We start from the raw sequence: 19,509 nt of genomic DNA, 5'->3' as shown, positions 1-19,509 counted from the left end.
CTACACATCTTTTGTTTGTGAATCAGTGGAACTAGCACTAATATTTTTACTAATAAATTTTAACAAGCAAAAGTAAATGCACCCTACTACAAAATACTAACAATCATTTATCACTTTAGGGGTTGTGGTACTCTTATGAACGCGCATCAAAGACTGACACGGAATAGAAGAAATTGTTGTGTAACGATGTCCTTGCTACCTTTTCAAGGCTTGAATGCGGTAGTTTTGTTGCTGTTTATGCAGAGTCAAAAAGCTCTTGGATTTCATTAAAAATATCTTAATTTGTGTTCTGAAGATGAAGAAGTTGAAAAAAGTTGAAAAGGCAGAAGCCATTAAAGAAGTCAAAGAAAACGTAAAAGAAGTAGAAGTCGAAGAAAAACCTAGTCAGAAACCATAGAAGAAAAACATAGACAGAAGCCATTGAAAAAAGTCGAAGAAGTAGAAGTCGAAGCCAAAGAAGTAGAAGTTGAAGAAAAATCAGAAACCATAGAAGAAAAACCTAGGCAGAAAGCATAGAAAAAATCTAAAAATTTAAAGTCGAAATAAGTGGAAGAGGCAGAAGCCATAGAAGTCTAAGAAAAAGTCGAATGAGTAGAAGTCGAAGAAAAAGTCAAGAGGCTGAAACCGTAGAAGAAGTCGAAGAAGTGGAAGTCAAAGAAAAAGTCGAAGAGGCAGAAGCCAAAGAAGAATTCGAAAAAGTAGAAGTCAAAGAAAAAGTCAAAAAGGCAGAAGCCATAGAAGTAGAAGTTGAAGAAAAAGTCAAAAAGGTAGAAGCCAAAGAAGAATTCGAAAAAGTAGAAGTCAAAGAGGCAGAAGCCATAGAAGTCGAAGCCATAGAAAAAGTCGAAAAAGTCGAAGAAGTAGAAGTCGAAGAAGTAGAAGAAAAAGTCAAAGGGACATAAGCCATAAAAGAAGTCAAAGAAAAATTCAAAGCAGAAGTCGAAGAGGCAGAAGCCATAGAAGGAGTCAAAGAAGTAGAAGTCGAAGAAAAAGTTGAAGAAGTAGAAGCTGAAGAAAAACCTAGGCAAAAACCATAGAAGTCGAAGAAGTGGAAGTCAAAGAAAAAGTCGAAGAGGTAGAAGCCAAAGACGAATTTGAAAAAGTAGAAGTCAAAGAAAAAGGCAGAAGCCATAGAAGAAGTAGAAGTTGAAGAAAAAGTTAAAAAGGTAGAAGCCAAAGAAGAATTCGAAATAGTAGAAGTCAAAGAAAAAGTCGAAGAGGCAGAAGCCATAGAAGAAGTAGAAGTTGAAGAAAAAGTCAAAGAGGCAGAAGCCATAGAAGTCGAAGATATAGAAGTTGAAGAAGTCGAAGAAGCAAAAGCCATAGAAAAAGTTGAAAAAGGAGAAGTCGAAGAAAAAGTCAAAGGGACAGAAGTCATAAAAGAAGTCGAAGAAAAATTCAAAGAAGTAGAAGTTCGAAGAGGCAGAAGCCATAGAAGGAGTCAAAGAAGTAGAAGTCGAAGAAAAAGTTGAAGAAGTAGAAGTTGAAGAAAAACCTGGGCAGAAGCCATAGAAGAAGTTGAAGAAGTAGAAGTTGAAATAAGTCAAAGCTCTTACGGGTTTGGATCAACATGGGTGTGTTATGAAAGAACTTTCGTTTTTGGGTGAACTAACCCTTTACCATTTTTATGACACCATTACGTTAAAGATATACAGATACAGATATACATTCATTAATTTTTGTTACATAGTTGAGACTAATTATGACAAAACCATAGTAAACACTCCCATACCGAAATGTAATATATGACATATATGTCCCTATATCAGAAGTGCTACTCTCATATATGTTAAATATAGGGCAATATATTATTATCACATATATACATCTTCTGGATATATGTAGATATATGTTTATAACATATATGAATTTCCCATAGTACAATTTGTATATAAACATATATTGAAAGTATATATATGGTCAACTTTTATATGGTATTGCATGTTATGACCATATGTTTACAATATATATTAAAATTGTATATTGTATTATATGATAAGACCATATATGTTAAAAATATATATCAAAATTACCAATGTATATATTGAATTTATGCAAGTTTATTAACCATTTATGCCTAAAAGATACTGCTTATTGTAAATCACATAACAAAATATTTTTTTGCTTAACTTTATTGTTTCAATTCAGTTTTCTGAGGAAAAAATACAGATGAATATATAACCTGTTCAAAAAATGCCAATGTACTAGTTACTTGTAGTAAAACGAATGTATTATGGAGTTATTGAGGGGGAAAACACTTCATGTAACTGTTTGCCCATATGTGCTGTCATCATCAATGAACTAAAACGCATTTCATTAAAATACATGAGCGATTGAGTGCGTGTCACAATACCGCTACTGCGCATGCGCCAAAATTCAAACTCACCCGCGCTAACGGCAGAGTCTGAGCAATGGCTGGGCAATGATACAAGTCATCTGCGGTAAGATGTTTTTCTTAGTAAGTGGAAGGATAACAAATGGGCCAATACATTCACATAATAAACGACAATGATTTTATAGACGGGCACGAAGACAGACCGACATCACTAAGAGGAAACGAGGAAACGCCTTTGAATGTGGCAGCGGTGCAGGTAATTTATGCTAATTTACTCAGCGCTTTATGCCTACGCTAATATTTCATAGAAACTAAGTGTTATATGATTGTTTTGGTCTGCAAGAGCCTCTGTCTCTATATAGAGCAGATACGTTTTTTTAAATATTCCCTTGCATTGTTTTATATATGATGTTATGTTTACAGCTGCATTGATGTGTTTTGCAATTTGCTTGCATTAAAGTTAATTTTAGCTAACATTACTGGGTAGGTTAATGAACAATCTGTATGGAGATACTGTGAGCTCATTGTTTTCACTGGATAAGCAATGCCACATTTGGAAATTATTTAAAGCTGTCTGACAAAAATAACGAATGAAAATTATAATGTTTATCTCTGAGATGTAGTCTAGACTAGAACTATAAAACTGCACGAAATGGAATTATTTAAATACGAGCACCTTGAATTCATATAGTAAATTACAGTAACGTTACTTGGTTATATTGCACCAAGTGCATTGACATGTCAGTGACATGCCTAGAGTGGGTGCATAAGAACATGCATGTTGTGTACATTGCATAAAGGTAACAGTACACTAAAGGATGTGATTTATGGGGTTTTAAAAATATGGTTAATCTATCGTAGTAAATTTTGTTCATATCTTTGCTGATAATTGTGCTATTCTCGTTTGTGTCCCATGAATAGGTAATGAGTCCCGAAATTCTCAGAAAACAGAAATGGAGGCCGAACCTGCAGATGTGGATGGCAGTGATGTGAATCATGGAGCGTACACAGAAAAGGTTAAATATGTAGACAAATCAAATCAACAAAATGTGTGTCTCCGTGTACTATTTAATACAATTCTAGTGCATTTAATCTATAAATAACTGTAGAGGTTTTGGATATGGTAAGATTAAACTTATTTTAGTGAATGAAGTACCACATTTTAGCTATCATGTTGTTAGGGTGGGTACACAAAATATTATTTTATCCTTGCTTCAAGAAAATCCTCAATCTATCTGCTTTCTAACAGCTTCATATGGCCGTAAACATTTATCTTAAACGTCTTTAAGCACTATAGATTATTAAAGTTTCACTTTCACTGTGACAAAGGCAGTAAATGTGGTGCGGGAAACTATTAATTGATTATTCTACAATTAATTGCACTATAAGTTACACTACAATGCAAAACACAGTAAATTGATAAACTGTTCGGCGTGATGACGTTTAATGCCTCCGACAGGCCCTGTAGTCCCATTTAGCAGCATGTTAGCAACCATCTTTTTTAAGAAACATAAGAGTTTAAAAATTAAAATACGAATCAAAAGTGGGGTTTAACTGGTGTTTTTTTTATGTCATAGAATAAAATGTGAAAGGATTATGAGTTTGTGTGAACGGCGGACCTTATTTTAGGGGATTTAATCAAAATTGTCATTCAAAAATCCATGTAATAGTTCCACCCTGTTTTCTCCAGGCCAAAACGATGCACATATTAGGTATTATGAATGTCAACACTTTATTTAATTGATGCTAAATAGCAAATTAAATTGTAACCTTAGCTGTGAACTCTGTCATTGAGCATTTGGGCTACTATATTTTAGTTCTTCATGTATATAGAGACATATTAATTGAATGGGCATGCAGGCTGTGCTTTGTTGTTCTGCCATGTCCTTGTGGTATCTGGGAATATTTTACAACTACAACTTACAAACATATATACATAATTAGTATTCTGCAGTTTTAAAAGAATCTTTAACTTTACCAACTGTTTAATATTCAGTATATTTGTCATCTTATAGTAGTTTATCACTTTGGTACAATGTTGGATTGCAAGTCTTAAGTATATGGTTCAGAAAATTTATTGTAATTATCTTATCAAAATCTAACTTTTATCTTTTTTTTTTATACAGATGCTGGAATCCAGACATTTCTTCACCTGGGGCCTTCTGGGGATGGCAATAAACCAAAAACTAACCAAGCTGTGGGAATACAAACCTGTAGACCTTTAGCTGGACCACTACAATTGATGTTTTGTTTCTTATGCCTGTTCAGTGTTTTGATCAGTTATATATGTAATTGTTTCTTTTTTTCTGTTTGATTGTGCATGTCAGTAACATTTTTTTTTTCCTATTTAAATAAATTCTGTTTAAATAAAGATGTTTCTTTGTGTACCATTTAACATTTAAGGCTCAAGGTGTGAAATGTGCAATGCACTGCAACTTTGTAGAGTGTAGTGTCTCACATGTGTCCTGTATTTAAAGATCAAAGATCACATATTAAAATATTAAATATGCATGAAATATATGGTTTCATATATGTCTAATTTGTATATAACATAATAAAAAAATGCATATATCTCACATATATTAATAATTATATATATTCCATATATGGCAATACATGTATTATACATACATAAACATATATTTTTGTATGGGGTAGACTTATATGTCAATATATGAAATTGTTCCATTTTCTAATAGGAATCATATATGGATATGGCATATACAAGACATGTATTTAATACATGGGTATTTCATATAAGCACATATATTACATTTCGGTATGGGCTGCGTTTTGACAACAAGGATACTGCAAACTCACCATTGAGCCGACATCTCCATTCTCTCCTTTTTCACCTGGCGGTCCTGGCAAACCCTAGAAGAGAACAATTTTACATATTAATCAGGCACAATTCCAGGTTACATAAGAGTTGACCTATTGCAGTTTCAAAAATGCTAAAACCTTCAGTAACAAGAGAGGATACGTTAATGTTTCCTCTTCCCCCATGAACAACGTGACAATTTGGAATAACAATCAGTCTCATAGTGTTGAATATTAATATTATACATTTACAGCTCTGAGCCGTCGGGTAAACACTATTAATCAAATAACAATTTTGGTAATTAGCAGTAGAAGGAACCTCATGGCAATTAACGCATTTGCATTTGGGTGCCTGTGATTGTGTCACACCCGGTGTCACTTTGAAAGTATGAAACACAAAAAGAGGCAAAGCTTGGCAAGCCATTCATTTTGCAATATAATTGTGCTTGACTAAAGAGGTTTGAATGTTATTCAGATCATTATCACTAAACAATACCAATAAACGTCTCTCCATTGTTCATAGTCAACTTCTGTAATTACAAGGCTATTCTGGGTCATTGTATTTCGCAGACATGCTCTTTGGTACCCGCTAACACATATCTCACCGCTCATTGATGAGATAAATGTTCTGTTACTATAAAAGAACAGAAGAGATATTTCACAGTTATTTTGAGGGACACAGTTTTCCCAACTGACAAAAGATCTTATACATTATATTTACAGTGGGGTTTGAGAAGATAATGAAATATCTCCATTCTAATAAAGTACAATTACTTCTCATTAGCAAGTTATTCAAAACTTGAGAGAAAACAAATTAAGATGGTTAATTTCTTCAGATCAAAAATCATTATTGCTGAGGATCAGTGAGAGGTACTAACAAGGAGACGCAGAGCACAAACAATTAGCACAGTTGGGATGAATCACTATTCCTATTACCTTTGATTACTAGTCAATTGCTCTTGATTACTAGTCAATTGAGTGACTCTGTAATATTGCTGTTGAGTAATAGCCTCTTTTGCCATTTGAAAGTCACTCCTTCATTATTCCCATAGAGGTGAAGTGTGTCATTTTTTGCAATGTAATAATACTTTCTCAGAGATAGCTGCACCCTGACTTTTTTCCTCAGAATTGGGAGATATAAACTCTCGATTGCGAGTTATAAAGATTATACCTCACAATTCTTTTACTTTTTTTCCTTGCAAATCTCGAAATTATGACCTTTTTCTCAGAATTGCGAGTTTATATCTCATAATTCATACTTTTTTTTAGAATTTTTAACATTTTCCTCAGAATTGTGAGATATAAAATCGCAATTAAGAGTTATAAAGTCAGAATTGCAAGATAAAACCATAAGATTGCAAGTTATAAAGCCAGAAATACGAGATACAAACTCGCTATTTTGATTTTTTTTCTCGCAATTGCAAGTTTATATCTCTCTTAAGTTTATAAATTCTGACTTTTTTTTTCTCGCAATTATGACTCTTTTCTCACAACTGTGAATTTATATCTCACAATTCATACTTTTTTTTTCAGAATTCTGACTTTTTCCTCAAAATTGTGAGATATAACTTGCATTAAGTTAGTAAGTTAATATTACTTGCGTGTCAATTGTGAGATACAAACTTATAACTGCAAATTATAAAATTGAAATTGTGAGTTATAAAGATTATACCTCACAATTCTGACGTTTTTCTCTCAAATGTGAGATTGTATTTCACAATAATGATTTTTTTCCTCACAATTGAGTTTATATCTCGCAATTCATTCTTTTTTCAGAATTTTGACTTTTTCCTCAGAATTGTGAGATATAAACTCACAATTACGAGTTCTAAAGTTAGAACTGCAATATAAAAACTTGCAACTGAGAGTTATAAAGTCAGAATTGTAAGATAAAACCTTAAGATTGCAAGTTATAAAGTCAGAATTACAAGATGCAAATATCTCGCACTTTCTGACTTTTTTCTCAGAATTGCGAATTTACAATTCTTACTTAACTTGCATTATTAGGGTAATAAGTTAACATTACTTGCGTGTTATAAACTTTTTTCCTTGTGTAAATAGCTTGCAATTCTGAGGAAAAAAGTCAATTGTGAGATATAAACTCGCAATTCTGAGAAATAAAGAACTGTGAGATACAAATGTACAACTGCGAAAGTCAGTATAAAGTATTGTGAGATAAACTTACAATTGTAAGTTATAAAGTCAGAATTGACAGATAAAAACTTAATTCTGAGGAAAAAAGTCACAATTGCGAGATATAATTTCACAATTCTGAGATAAAAAGTCAGAATCTTGAGTTTATGAACTCGCAATTGCAAGTTTAAATCACGCAATTATGACTTTATTTCGCAGAACTGTGAATTTATATCTCACAATTCTGACTTTATAACATGCAAGTGCGAGTTTATAGCACAATTTTTATCATTTCTCAGAATTGCGATTTTAGATCTCGTAATTCAGAGAAAAAAGTGAAAATTGCACATTTGTATCACACAATTCTGAGGAAAAAGTCAGAACTGCGAGATAAAAAATTGCAATACCCTTTGTTATTTTTTATTTAGTGGGGAAATGGGCTTTTGTATTTATTAGACTAAAATCACGTTTAAAAATATACAGTAAAAATAATGATATTGAGAAATGTTATTTAAATGTAAAATAACTATTTCTCAATAAAAACTGTTTTCTTTTAAAATGCTAAACAACTTATTCTGGTGATGGTGAAGCTGTCTTCAGTGTCACATGATCCTTCAGAAATCATTCTAATATGCTGATTATTATTAAAAATGTTAAAAACGTAACATTGCTTAATATTTTTATAAACTCAACGTCTTTTTTCAGGATTCTTTGATGAATGAAAAGTTCAACAGAACAGCTTTAACTTAAAATGGAAACCTTGTGTAACATTATAAATGTTTTACTGCCACTTTTGATCAATTGGAGGCATCCTTGCTGAATAAAAGTACTGAATTCATTCATAAATAAATAAATAAAAATTTTGATTGGTAAGCTGATTTCTCTGAAAAATGGTTATCAAAATGTTTCACTGTTTCAATGTTTGCACCAATGGCTCAACCAATAGCTTGAACTTGGAAAGTTTGAGAGGGACTCTGTTTGTCCAACCAATGGAAGACAGGAAGTGTTCACAGAATCCTTGGAGAAGCAATTATTATGTTTCAAATCCAACTGGTGGCGCTAGCAGCACAAAAATTACAATTCACCTTGAAAACGTCAAGTAAACTGAAAGTGACGGAATCAATCAGCCATGTTTAGAGAAACATAATTGAATCCAGATTTGAAAAATGGCTATTCCTTTCTTTGCTCAATTATCCTGCCTCAATGATATTTAATAGTGGAGCTTTGTGTAAATTAAATAATGTGCATTCAGCAGATCCATATTAGGTGTGTTTACATTGTGTAAAGATGATAACCATACCTGCAGTCCAACGGGACCGGGAAGACCTGGGAAACCTCTGGGCCCCTCATCTCCCTTCTGCCCAAACATACCCTGCTGACCTCTGGGTCCAGACTCTCCGTCACTTCCCTACACAAGAAAAAACAGTCAAATAAATGACAAAGCACTGACGGTTAACATCTGAAACTGATACAAACTCTTAACATGATGGTGGGAAAGTACAGTACTACACTCTCTGCACATGTAAAGTCGACTTGCCGACCCCAGAATGTCTTTCATACTCTACTGTACAGCGCAGACAAGCATGAAAATAAGATCTACCCCCTGAGACATCAAAAGTCAAGCTTGAAAAGACGTGCCATTCAGAAGAACGCCCAGAGGAATTATTGAGAGTGAGAATGTGCTGCCCTCATTTCTGACGCCGCTTGCTCTACAGGGTCAGTGGAAGGGGAAAGGAGGAGTTCAGCACAGTTCAAACAAATGCGGGATGAAGATGAAGTTATTAAAGAGGTGTGATGTAAAAGCGCTGCCCGTGAGAAGAACATGTCTGAATGGCAGGTCACTGCAGGATATGATGGAGTGTTTGTAGTGGAGACGAAGACTATGGGGGCATGTAGTATTGACTGACCTACAGGACAGACTTCATTATGATGGTTACAAGCATTATTAATCACATAAAAAGGTCTCACTTTATATTAGGTGGCCAGAATTGTGGGATAAAATGTGAAATTGTGAGTTATAAAGTCAGAATTGCAAATTTTAAGTCAGAATTGCAAGTCCAATTTTGAGGGGGGAAAAAGACTGATGTTCTCAGAATTGCGAGTTTATATCTCATAATTCTAACTGTATAACTAGTAATTGCAAGAAAATGTCACAATTGAAATTGTAAGTCAGAATTGTGAATTTAAAGTCAGAATTTTTCTGCCAAATGCGAGTTTAAATCTTGCAGTTCTTTTTTTCTTGAAATGTTGCCTTTTTCTCTCAAAATTGTGAGATAAAACGGTAATTGCGATTTATAAAGTCCAAAAAAGACTGATGTTGTTAGAAGTTTGAGTTTATATCTCACAATTCTGATTGTATAACTCGCAATTGTGAGAAAAAAAAATCACAATTAAAATTGTGAGTTATAAAGTCAGAATTGCTCATTTTTTTCTTGCAAATGCAAGTTTATATCTCGCAATACTGACTTTTTTCATGTTTATGACTTTTTTCTCAAAATTGTGAGCCATAAAGTACAAGTTTGAGGGGGAAAAAGACTGATGTTCTCGGAATTGTGAGTGTATCTCACAATTCTGTTTGTATAACTCATAATCGCAAGAAAACCTCACAATTGAAATTGTGAGTTATAAAGTCAGAATTGTTTCTTGTAGATGCATGTTTATATCTCGCAATTCAGACATTTTTTCTCAAAATTGTGAGATATAAACTCGCAATTGTGAGTTATAAAGTCCAATTTTGAAGGAAAAAAAAGACTGATGTTCTCAGTATCTTACATCTTACATTTCTGATTGTATAACTCGTCATTGCGAGAAAAAGTTACAATTGAAATTGAGTGTTATAAAGTCAGAATTGAAAATTTAAAGTCAAAATTGTTTCTTGCAAATGCAAGTTTATATCTTGCAATTCTGACTTTTTTTTCTCAAAATTGTGAGTTATAAAGTACAATTTTGAGGGGGACAAAGACTGATGTTGTCAGAAGTGTGAGTTTATTTCTCACAATTCTGATTGAATATCTCATAATTGCGAGAAAAAGTCACAATTGAAATTGTGAGTTATAAAGTCAGAATTGCGAATTTAAAGTCAGATTTTTTTTTCTTGCAAATGCGAGTTTATATCTCGCAGTGCTGACTTTTTCCATGTTTTTGACTTTTTTTCTCAAAATTGTGAGATATAAACTTGCAATTGTGAGTTATAAAGTCCAATCTTGAGGGGACTGAGATATAAAGTCAGAGTTGCAAATTTAAAGTCCGATATTTTTCTTGCCAATGCAAATTTATATCTCACACTTATGTCTTTTTTATTTCTTAAAATTGTAAAATATAAAATCGCAATTGCAAGTTATAAAGTCCAATTTTGAGGGGGGGGGGGAAAGACTGATGTTCTCAGAATTGCAAATTTATATCTCACAATTACAGTTGTATAACTCATAATTGTGAGAAAAAGTCACATTTGCTGCTATTGTGGTGGGAGATAGGTAAGGTTAGGGACAAGTTTGGTGGTAAGGGTAGGTTTAGGGTGGGTTAAGGTGTAAGGGATAGGTCAACAGTGTAATTATACATTTCTTAAAATATAAGTACAATGTAAAAACATGTATGTACACAATAAATGCATTGTATCAAATTATTAATATGTACATAGTAGTTGAGGCCACCGGATATAAATTGGGACCAGATTTTATTAATGTGTGTATTTATTATTATTGATTATGTTTGTTTAACATGTTAATTTAATATGCTTATCATAGTAAAAAAAAAAAAAAAGCGCTTACAATACACTAAATGTTTATTCAATGTTAACTTGACTGCCATGTTATTATGGGGGTTACTCAGAAATTACTGATGTAAATGCCTAATTAATTTAAGAAATTAAAATCAACCAATTCAATTGGTTAATTAACAAATCATGTACAGTCATGTAATCAGTAAATGACAAAAAAGAAGGAAAACTGGAAGCTCCATCCTTATAAAAAAAAAAAAAAAAAAGCTTTTATTTTAGTGGACAATGAGGGAAACCTAAAAGCAAATGATTCTTATTACAAATCTGGAAATATGCTTGGTATTTGTTGCATTTCAAAATCATTTTATAAGGCCATTTCATGTTTCATGTGGGAAAATATAGTAATTTGTGTGGAAGTCACATCCTTGGATATAATTATTTTGATTACATTTTCTAATCAAGTGACATTCTGAAAAATGCATGCAAATAAAGAATGAAGTTTGAGTCAAATATTGCTCATATTTAAGTGACTAGGATCTTTCAAACAGTATTAACATCATTAAAACATCTAATAGATTTAACGTCTCGCACGTTTCCAAAATGGGTAAGATCCTATTCAGTAGAAACGCTGTATAGTTTCCAAGAACTGCACAGAATAGGTGTAATTATCAGCTTTTACAGAGCTAATGTATCAAGGAAACAGAGAGGCCCAGCTGGGAGTGTTCAGCTTGAGTCATAAACTTTAAATATTCAACTGTGTGCCACCTGGCCCTGGCTACTTACAGTACTCTCACTGCTGCTTTATCAACTCAGCAGGCTGCCTGACGGAGGCAAAACTGAGCAAATGTGAGTAGTTAGTCATTTAACAGACACTTTTATCCAAAGCAACTTATAGTGTACTTAACACAAGAATAATCCCTCTGGAGCAATAACGACCAGGGTTAAACAAATCAGGATGACCCAATCTAAGAAAATCTTGCCCAGTTGACGTAACCGTCACTTTCAGACCAATAGTTACAAAGTTCTAATGATTTTGCCACGCGTACGAGATTTTATGCCTTGCATAATTCATTACCCTTTGCAGGGTTCAAACCTAAATACTTTTAGCTAACAGCCCAGATCATTAACCACTAGGCCACAGCACCCCCGAGCAAAAAGAAACAGGTAGGATATAGTGAAGATACTTTATATGTGTGAAATCACTACAGTAATAAAGAGGATATATCTCTGTGACAACTATTCCAGGAGAAATAGAAAAAGAGGTGATCTTTTGGGTTTTATCTTATATGGTTCAAAAAGAAGGTTAAAAGTACTCACAGCAGGACCTGGAGCTCCGATTACACCCTGAGGACCTACTGGACCTGGCGGACCCTACAGCAACAGACAATCAAGGTAAATTTAGGGACTCTTTGTGAAGAAGCTACAGTCAAACCAAACGTATTCAGACATTCAGTTTATTTGCTAGTTTAGAAAATGGTAATGGTTCAACTTGATAATCACAAATGAATTATAGTCAAACCAAAATTAATTCAGACACCTTCAACATTTCTCACATTATCACAGGTTATTCACTATAGTTTAGAAAATGGCAATAAAATATGACAAGAACTTAAGAGTTAAACTGTGTTAGAACAAATTCATGTTGATAATGTCAGATAACTTTGATAGAAAGATAAAATTTTTATCAGTTTTACTGGTAGTCTACTGTATGAAGAATTTTTGGGTTTAATGTGCCACAGTTTACTTTATTTTGCTATCCTCACTTACATAACTTTAGTGTCCTAGACTAACTAGTAAAAAAAATATTAAAAATGATATTTGGTGTCTGAATAATTTTTGGTTTGACCATTTGAAGTGCATTCGATATTTTTTTGTGTAAAAAAAAAGTGTAAATGCAGAATAAATGGTAACACTTTACAATAAGGTTCAGTTTAGTTAACATACATTAGTTAACATGAACTGTGAAAAATACTTTTAAAAATGTATAAATCTTTTTAAAGGGATAGTTCACCCAAAAATGAAAACTCTGTCATAAATTACTCACCCTCATGTTGTTCCAAACCTGTAAGACCTTGGTTCATCTTTAGAACACAAATTAAGATATTTTTGATGATATTCAAGAGCCTTCTGACCCTGCATAGACAGCAACACAGCTGACACCTTCAAGGCCCAGAAAGGCAGTATGAAGATTGATAATATAGTCCATGTGACATCAGTGGTTCAACCTTAATGTTATGAAGCTCCGAGAATACTTTTTGTGCAGAAAGAAAACAAAAATAATGACTTTTTTTCATCAATGACTGACACGGAGGAGAAGAAATTATTGAATAAAGTTGTTATTTTTCTTTGCACATAAAAAGTATTCTTGTAGCTTCATGAAATTAAGGTTGAACCACTAATGTCACATGGACTACTACATCAATGTCCTTAATATCTTTCTGGGCTTGTGGTAGTGTGGTGGTCAGAAAGCTCTCAGGTTTCATCAAAAATATTTTAATTTGTGTTTAAGATAGAAAAACGAAGAAAAACAAAAGTCTTACGGGTTTGGAACGACATTCGAGTAATTAATGACAGAATTTTCATTTTTGGATGAACTATCCCTTTAACCTTGGTCATTTACTAATACATTATTAAAGCCAAAAGTTTTTTTTTTTTTCCAGTTAATATTATTTAACAGACCTGAGGTAACATGAACTAACATAAATATTTTGAATACAAATATTAAAAGCATAAATGCAAATACTTTGTCTAAACTGTTTGAATACTATTCAACTTACATGTTCGCCTTTGTCACCCTTGCTTCCTTTCTGACCCGGCTCTCCAACTTCTCCCTGGAAAAAAAAAGTAAATCAAGTTTTTGAAAATCAAGTAACCTCGAGCTCCGTTTACAACTTTTCCCAAGTTGCGTGGTCATCAAAATCTTCGCAAGGTCACTTGAGCATAAACAGCAAAGTAAACCTTACCCTAGAGATTTTAATTTAACAGTAAAACCAAGACCTTGGGATGTTTTTGCAATTAATTGATTACTTGGCCCCTCCAACACTATTGCCGCCACAGCCGAAAAGAATAATGTGGCTTGGGACGTGATAATAATCTAAAAAAGCACTATTCTACATTTAACAGGGCGATAATAGATTCTGGAATACATTAGCCTCAAAGTACGTTTGTTTACTTGGTTTGTGTGTGCAGAAGTGTGTGTGCGTCTCGATTTCACTATAGTAATGATTTTGTGTCTTGTTTGGTTATAGTGATGGATAAGTCAAAACACTGTCCGCATGGTCACTAATGGTGTGCAGATGTAAGAAGGGCTTGATGTCTATGACTTAAAACATTGTGCTGAGTTATATAATAAAGTGCTATACCTTGTCACCGTCCTCTCCAGGTGAACCCTGAGGTCCGGCTGGACCTGGGAGTCCGACTGGGCCTTGAATACCATCCCGACCTGCAGGACCGGCAGGTCCTTTCTCACCCTGCGTGTTAAATTAAGAATGAACATTTTATATTCCGTAAATCTGAAAATGCAGATTAGGAAACCGCTAATACCATCCTATGAGGAATACTTTAATCCGGTTAATAAAGTCTGAGCACACAAAGCTAATGGCAGATCCACTGCAATTAATTAACAGCATTTAAACACTATGCAGAAGAATATCTTCTCTAATTATTATAGAACCTTTCAGTCAGCTAATTGATTTCAAATTAACTGTGCTGTAAAACTCTGAATTAGGTTTCTGTTTGGATGCTGCATTAAACTGGCTAAGCTAGATGTGTTTATTGAAAATATGAATTTTAATGAACCAAAACTCTTTCCCTCTAGCCCCTTTTGTCCCGCAGGAATCTCTAGACATTAGTGTAGTGCTTAATGTATCCACGCATTTGATAAAAGCACAGTTGCTATTTATTTGTATTTTTTTCTATAGGGTGAATTCAGGTAAATTAGGCCATGTTTTGCTATTCATCTTAACAAACAGTGGCTCAAATTACTTCACAATTTAATTCACACCATTTCTTTTTCTTATACTTTCGGACAATGTGCAATACAACATTATTATTTTTATTTCCAAAAAATGTGCACTTACCGGACCACCCTTCTCTCCAGCAGGTCCCGGGGGTCCCTGAGGGCCATTACGTCCTGTTAGACCAATGGGTCCTCCTGGTCCAGCTGCTCCTCTCTCTCCAGGTGACCCCTGTGACACACATATCCCATTAAATCTGACTGGAACACAACTGGATTACAAAAGAGATTATTAAAAATAAAAATGAAAAACATTAATTCAGATGAACATTTGCTAATCTGTTGGGTGTGCATTTTTTTTTTATGACAACAATTAAACTAATCCACAGTAAAAATGGCTCTTAAAATAATAAATACATATACTATTTTATTATATTCAGCTATTAACTATCTACTGTAAAAAAATGTATCTTATAATAAATACAAACACTACCAGTCAAAAGTTTTTGAACAGTAATATTTTTAATGTTTTTTAAAGAAGTCTCTTTTGTTCATCAAGCCTGCATTTATTTGACCCAAAGTACAGCAAAAACAGTACAATTTTGAAAGATTTTTACTATTAAAAAATACTGTTTGCTATATGAACATATTGTAAAACGTAATTTATTCAAATCAAAGCTACATTTCCAGCATCACTACTCCAGTTTTCAGTGTCACATGATCCTTCAGAAACATTTCTAATATGCTGATTTGCTGTTCAAGAAACATTTTTATTATTAATAAGATCACTATTTAAAACAGTTGAGTACAACTGGTACAAAACAGAATTATTTGATGAATAGAAAGATCCAAAGATCAGCATTTATCTGAAATAAAAAGCTTTTGTAACATTATACACTATACTAATCAAAAAAGTGATGATAAAGACATTTATAATGTTACAAAACATTTCTATTTTAGATAAATGTTGTTCTGAAAAATTCCTGAAAAATTCTACTCAGCTGTTTTCAACATAATAATATTAATAATACATGTTTTTGAGCAGCAAATCAGCATATTAGAATCACTTCTGAAGGATCATGTGACTGGAGTTATGATGCTAAAAGTTCTGCTTTGAAATCACGGGAATATATTACATTTTAAAATATATTCAAATAGAAAACAGTTATTTTAAATAGTTTTTGCTGTACTTTTAATGAAATAAATGCAGGCTTGGTGAGCAGAAGAGACTTCTTTAAAAGACATTCAAAATCTTACTGTTCAAAAACTTTTGACTGATAGTGTTTACTTTCAAATTTCATTATTTCAGAGCGAAACAAAACTATAAAACATTACATTTAAAGTTTCACGACTTTTCCAGGCCTGTTATAAAATGTCACTTGATATTTTCAGGTGTTCCATGTCTGTGGGAACCGTGTTATTCAATAGTTCGTTTTGGCTTTGAGGTTTGGTTCTCATACAGATACGCTGCACTGAACAACACTAAAGCACATTTGTGTACCACATTAAATACGTTTCTTTCTTACAGTGTATCAGCAGGTCTTACGGACAGACAAAAGTTGATGTGAGAGCGAGCTCTCTAGTTTCAAACCAACGCATAGCATCTCTTTTTCAGAAACAGTCCATTAGAGCTTTTATTAGCACTGAAGAGAGCTCTCAGAGTGAGGGCTTTATTCACCATTTACTTAAAGACATCCGCTTGTTTTCACATGCATGCACATACCAACAGAAACACATGCTAAAACTCACACACAACATCATCCGACTGCATTAGCCAGCAGCGGTAATGCTTCTAAACATAGTGATGGGTCAAGGTCACTGCGAACAACACTGCACTGCAAGCTGAGTGTATAATTGGTAACATTTTACAATAAGGTTTAATTAGTTATCACACAAGATTCCTAATCAGAAATTAGACGTGAACGCCTCTCAAATCTAATAACAAAGTGCAGTAAATAGAAAAACTACTTGTGCTACAAACCAGTGTGTTCATGATTATGATAATAAACTAAAATAACACAAAGCAAAACAACAGACTGCATTTGTACAGCTAAAATAACCGAAACCAAATGACATCAAAGTCTCGCACACTGAAGTTACAAACAGCCACGCTTGCTTTTACTTTAAAAATAAGATGGATATCTTTACAAAAAAACCTCAACACAAATAATAAAGCATAAACATAGCTGTTCCTGCTTATTTCCACAATGAAGAGTCCACTGGCACCATAGACTATGACCAGTCATACAACCTACAATCAAACTGACACAACACACAATCCTGACTCACTTCTCATCTCACAAACACACTCCGACAAACTTCTCAGAAAACACACTGTGCAAACTGACTCAACTCTTTTTTAGAAACTTCTCCGAAGAGTTGTACTCTGCTGTCGGTGACTCAATTCAGGCACCTGCGGGAGGTCTATTTAGGCAAAGATAAGATGGCTGATTGGCGTGGGTGGGCCACTGACTCAAAATCCTTCTGATTTCAGAGATTTTTCTTGCCGGGCTGTACAGATGCTTTTTATACAAGAGAGACAATGAATCCCTACACCAATCTTCCTCAAGCTGAAAGGGGCTTCACATAGCGCACAGCTGAAGCTTTGATGGTTTTAAGCTGTACTGCTGTGCCTTCGCTGCACTACGAGAGAAGACAGACAGCAGTTACTTTAATGGGAGGATGTTACTTCCATGCAGAATGGAGTCTTTTTATTTTATTCTATATTATAGGGTTGTCACCATACCAAAATTTTAGGAGTTAATAACTTTCAACACCACTTAATTCAACTTTTGAACATGCTTCTTTAATTTAAAAAGTATTATATAAAAATAAAAATGTTACAGTTAATAATACTTTAATATGAAGCACCAAACATAAATACAGCAGTTATATATTCATTCATAATCATAACAATATATTCAGATTTACTTCTATATATTCATAATTATAACTATATCTTCTGATTAACATTTATATATTCAGATTTATAACTATATATTCAGATTTAGATATAGGCAGAATTATAACTGCATATTCTGATTACTGATTACATTTAGAAATTTTGATTTTTAACTATTAATTCAGATTTAATTCTATTTATTCATAATTTACACTTACATTTTCAAATTTCTAAATGCACATTTTGATTTACTTCTATATATTCATAATTATAGCTATATATTATGATTAACATTTACATATTCTGATTTATAACTATATATTCAGATTGACTTCTTTATATTTACAATTTACATTTATATATTTAGATTTCTGTAAACATTTTCTGATTTATTCTGTATATTCATAATTATAACTATATATTCTGATTTACATTTATATATTCTGATTTATAACTATATATTCAGATTTACTTCTATATATTCACAAATTACATTATATATTCAGATTTCTAAATACATTTTCTGATTTACTTCTATAAATTCATAATTATAACGATGCATTAAGATTTACTTCTTTATATTTACAATTTACATTTATATATTACATTTTTTAAAAACATTTTCTGATTTACTTCTATATATTCAGAATTATAACTGCATATTCTGATTTACATTTAGAAATTCGTTTTTTTTACTATATATGCAGATTTACTTCCATATATTCACAATTCACAATACATTTATATATTTAGATTTCTAAAACATTTTCTGATTTACTTCTATATATTCAGAATTATAACAGCATATTCTGATTTACATTTATACATTCTGATTTTTAACTATATATTCAGATTTAATTCGTTTTATTCATAATTTACACTTAGATATTCAGATTTCTAAATACACATTTTGATTTACTTCTATATATTCAGAATTACAACTATATATTCTGATTTACATTTATACATTCTAATTTACATTCTAATCTAATATATTCAGATTTACTTCCATATATTCATAATTTACATTTATATATTTAGATTTCTGTAAACATTTTCTGATTTACTTCTATATACTCACAATTTATTTATTCACAATTTATATATTCATATTTCTAAATACGTACTTCGATTTACTTCTATAAATTCATAATTATAATTATACATTATGATTTACATTTATATATTCTTATTTATATCTATATATATTCTGATTTTCATCTATATATTCACAATTTTACACTATTAAAATATTTATACTTGAACTCTCTCTCTCTATACACACACACACACACACACACACACACACACACACACATTACATATAAGTATTAAATTATATATATATAATATATTTATAATTAAATATGAGATAAAACATTTTATTAAACGGTACATAATATAATTTAAAACTTTTAGAATAGAATAGAATTATATTTTACTAGAATATAATTAATAATAGAACTGTTGTAATGTTAAGTGGTAATATTAAATATATATACAATTATATGTTATTCTTTATGTGCAATATATTAATTTGCAAAAACAGATTTTTAACAATTTTCTAAAATTTTATTTAACGTGTATTAACACTTTTTTATTGTGCATTCCAATTAATCTCAATCAAACTGTGGTTGAGTTATTTTGTA

At 32.2% G+C, this 19,509-nt stretch overlaps 1 protein-coding gene across 1 annotated transcript in view; it reads right to left on the bottom strand.

The window, feature by feature from the left end:
* Window positions 1-13,828, bottom strand: part of LOC141344052 (uncharacterized) — a 34,908-nt gene extending 21,080 nt beyond the window's left edge. The window contains exons 1-4 of the mRNA XM_073848779.1: window positions 13,781-13,828; window positions 12,321-12,374; window positions 8,589-8,696; window positions 5,156-5,209 (exon numbers count right to left, since the gene is read on the bottom strand). Of these exons, the coding sequence (XP_073704880.1) occupies window positions 5,156-5,209; window positions 8,589-8,657 (123 nt within the window). The 5' untranslated portion in view covers window positions 8,658-8,696; window positions 12,321-12,374; window positions 13,781-13,828. The remainder of the gene's footprint in view (window positions 1-5,155; window positions 5,210-8,588; window positions 8,697-12,320; window positions 12,375-13,780) is intronic.
* Between the last annotated feature and the right edge of the window lie 5,681 nt (window positions 13,829-19,509).

The sequence above is a fragment of the Garra rufa genome, chromosome 10 (genome assembly GCF_049309525.1).
Source record: "Garra rufa chromosome 10, GarRuf1.0, whole genome shotgun sequence".
In the NCBI taxonomy this organism is placed as follows: Eukaryota; Metazoa; Chordata; class Actinopteri; order Cypriniformes; family Cyprinidae; genus Garra; species Garra rufa.
The sequence above is the reverse complement of the archived record's forward strand: the minus strand, read 5'-3'. Positions and strand labels throughout refer to the sequence as shown.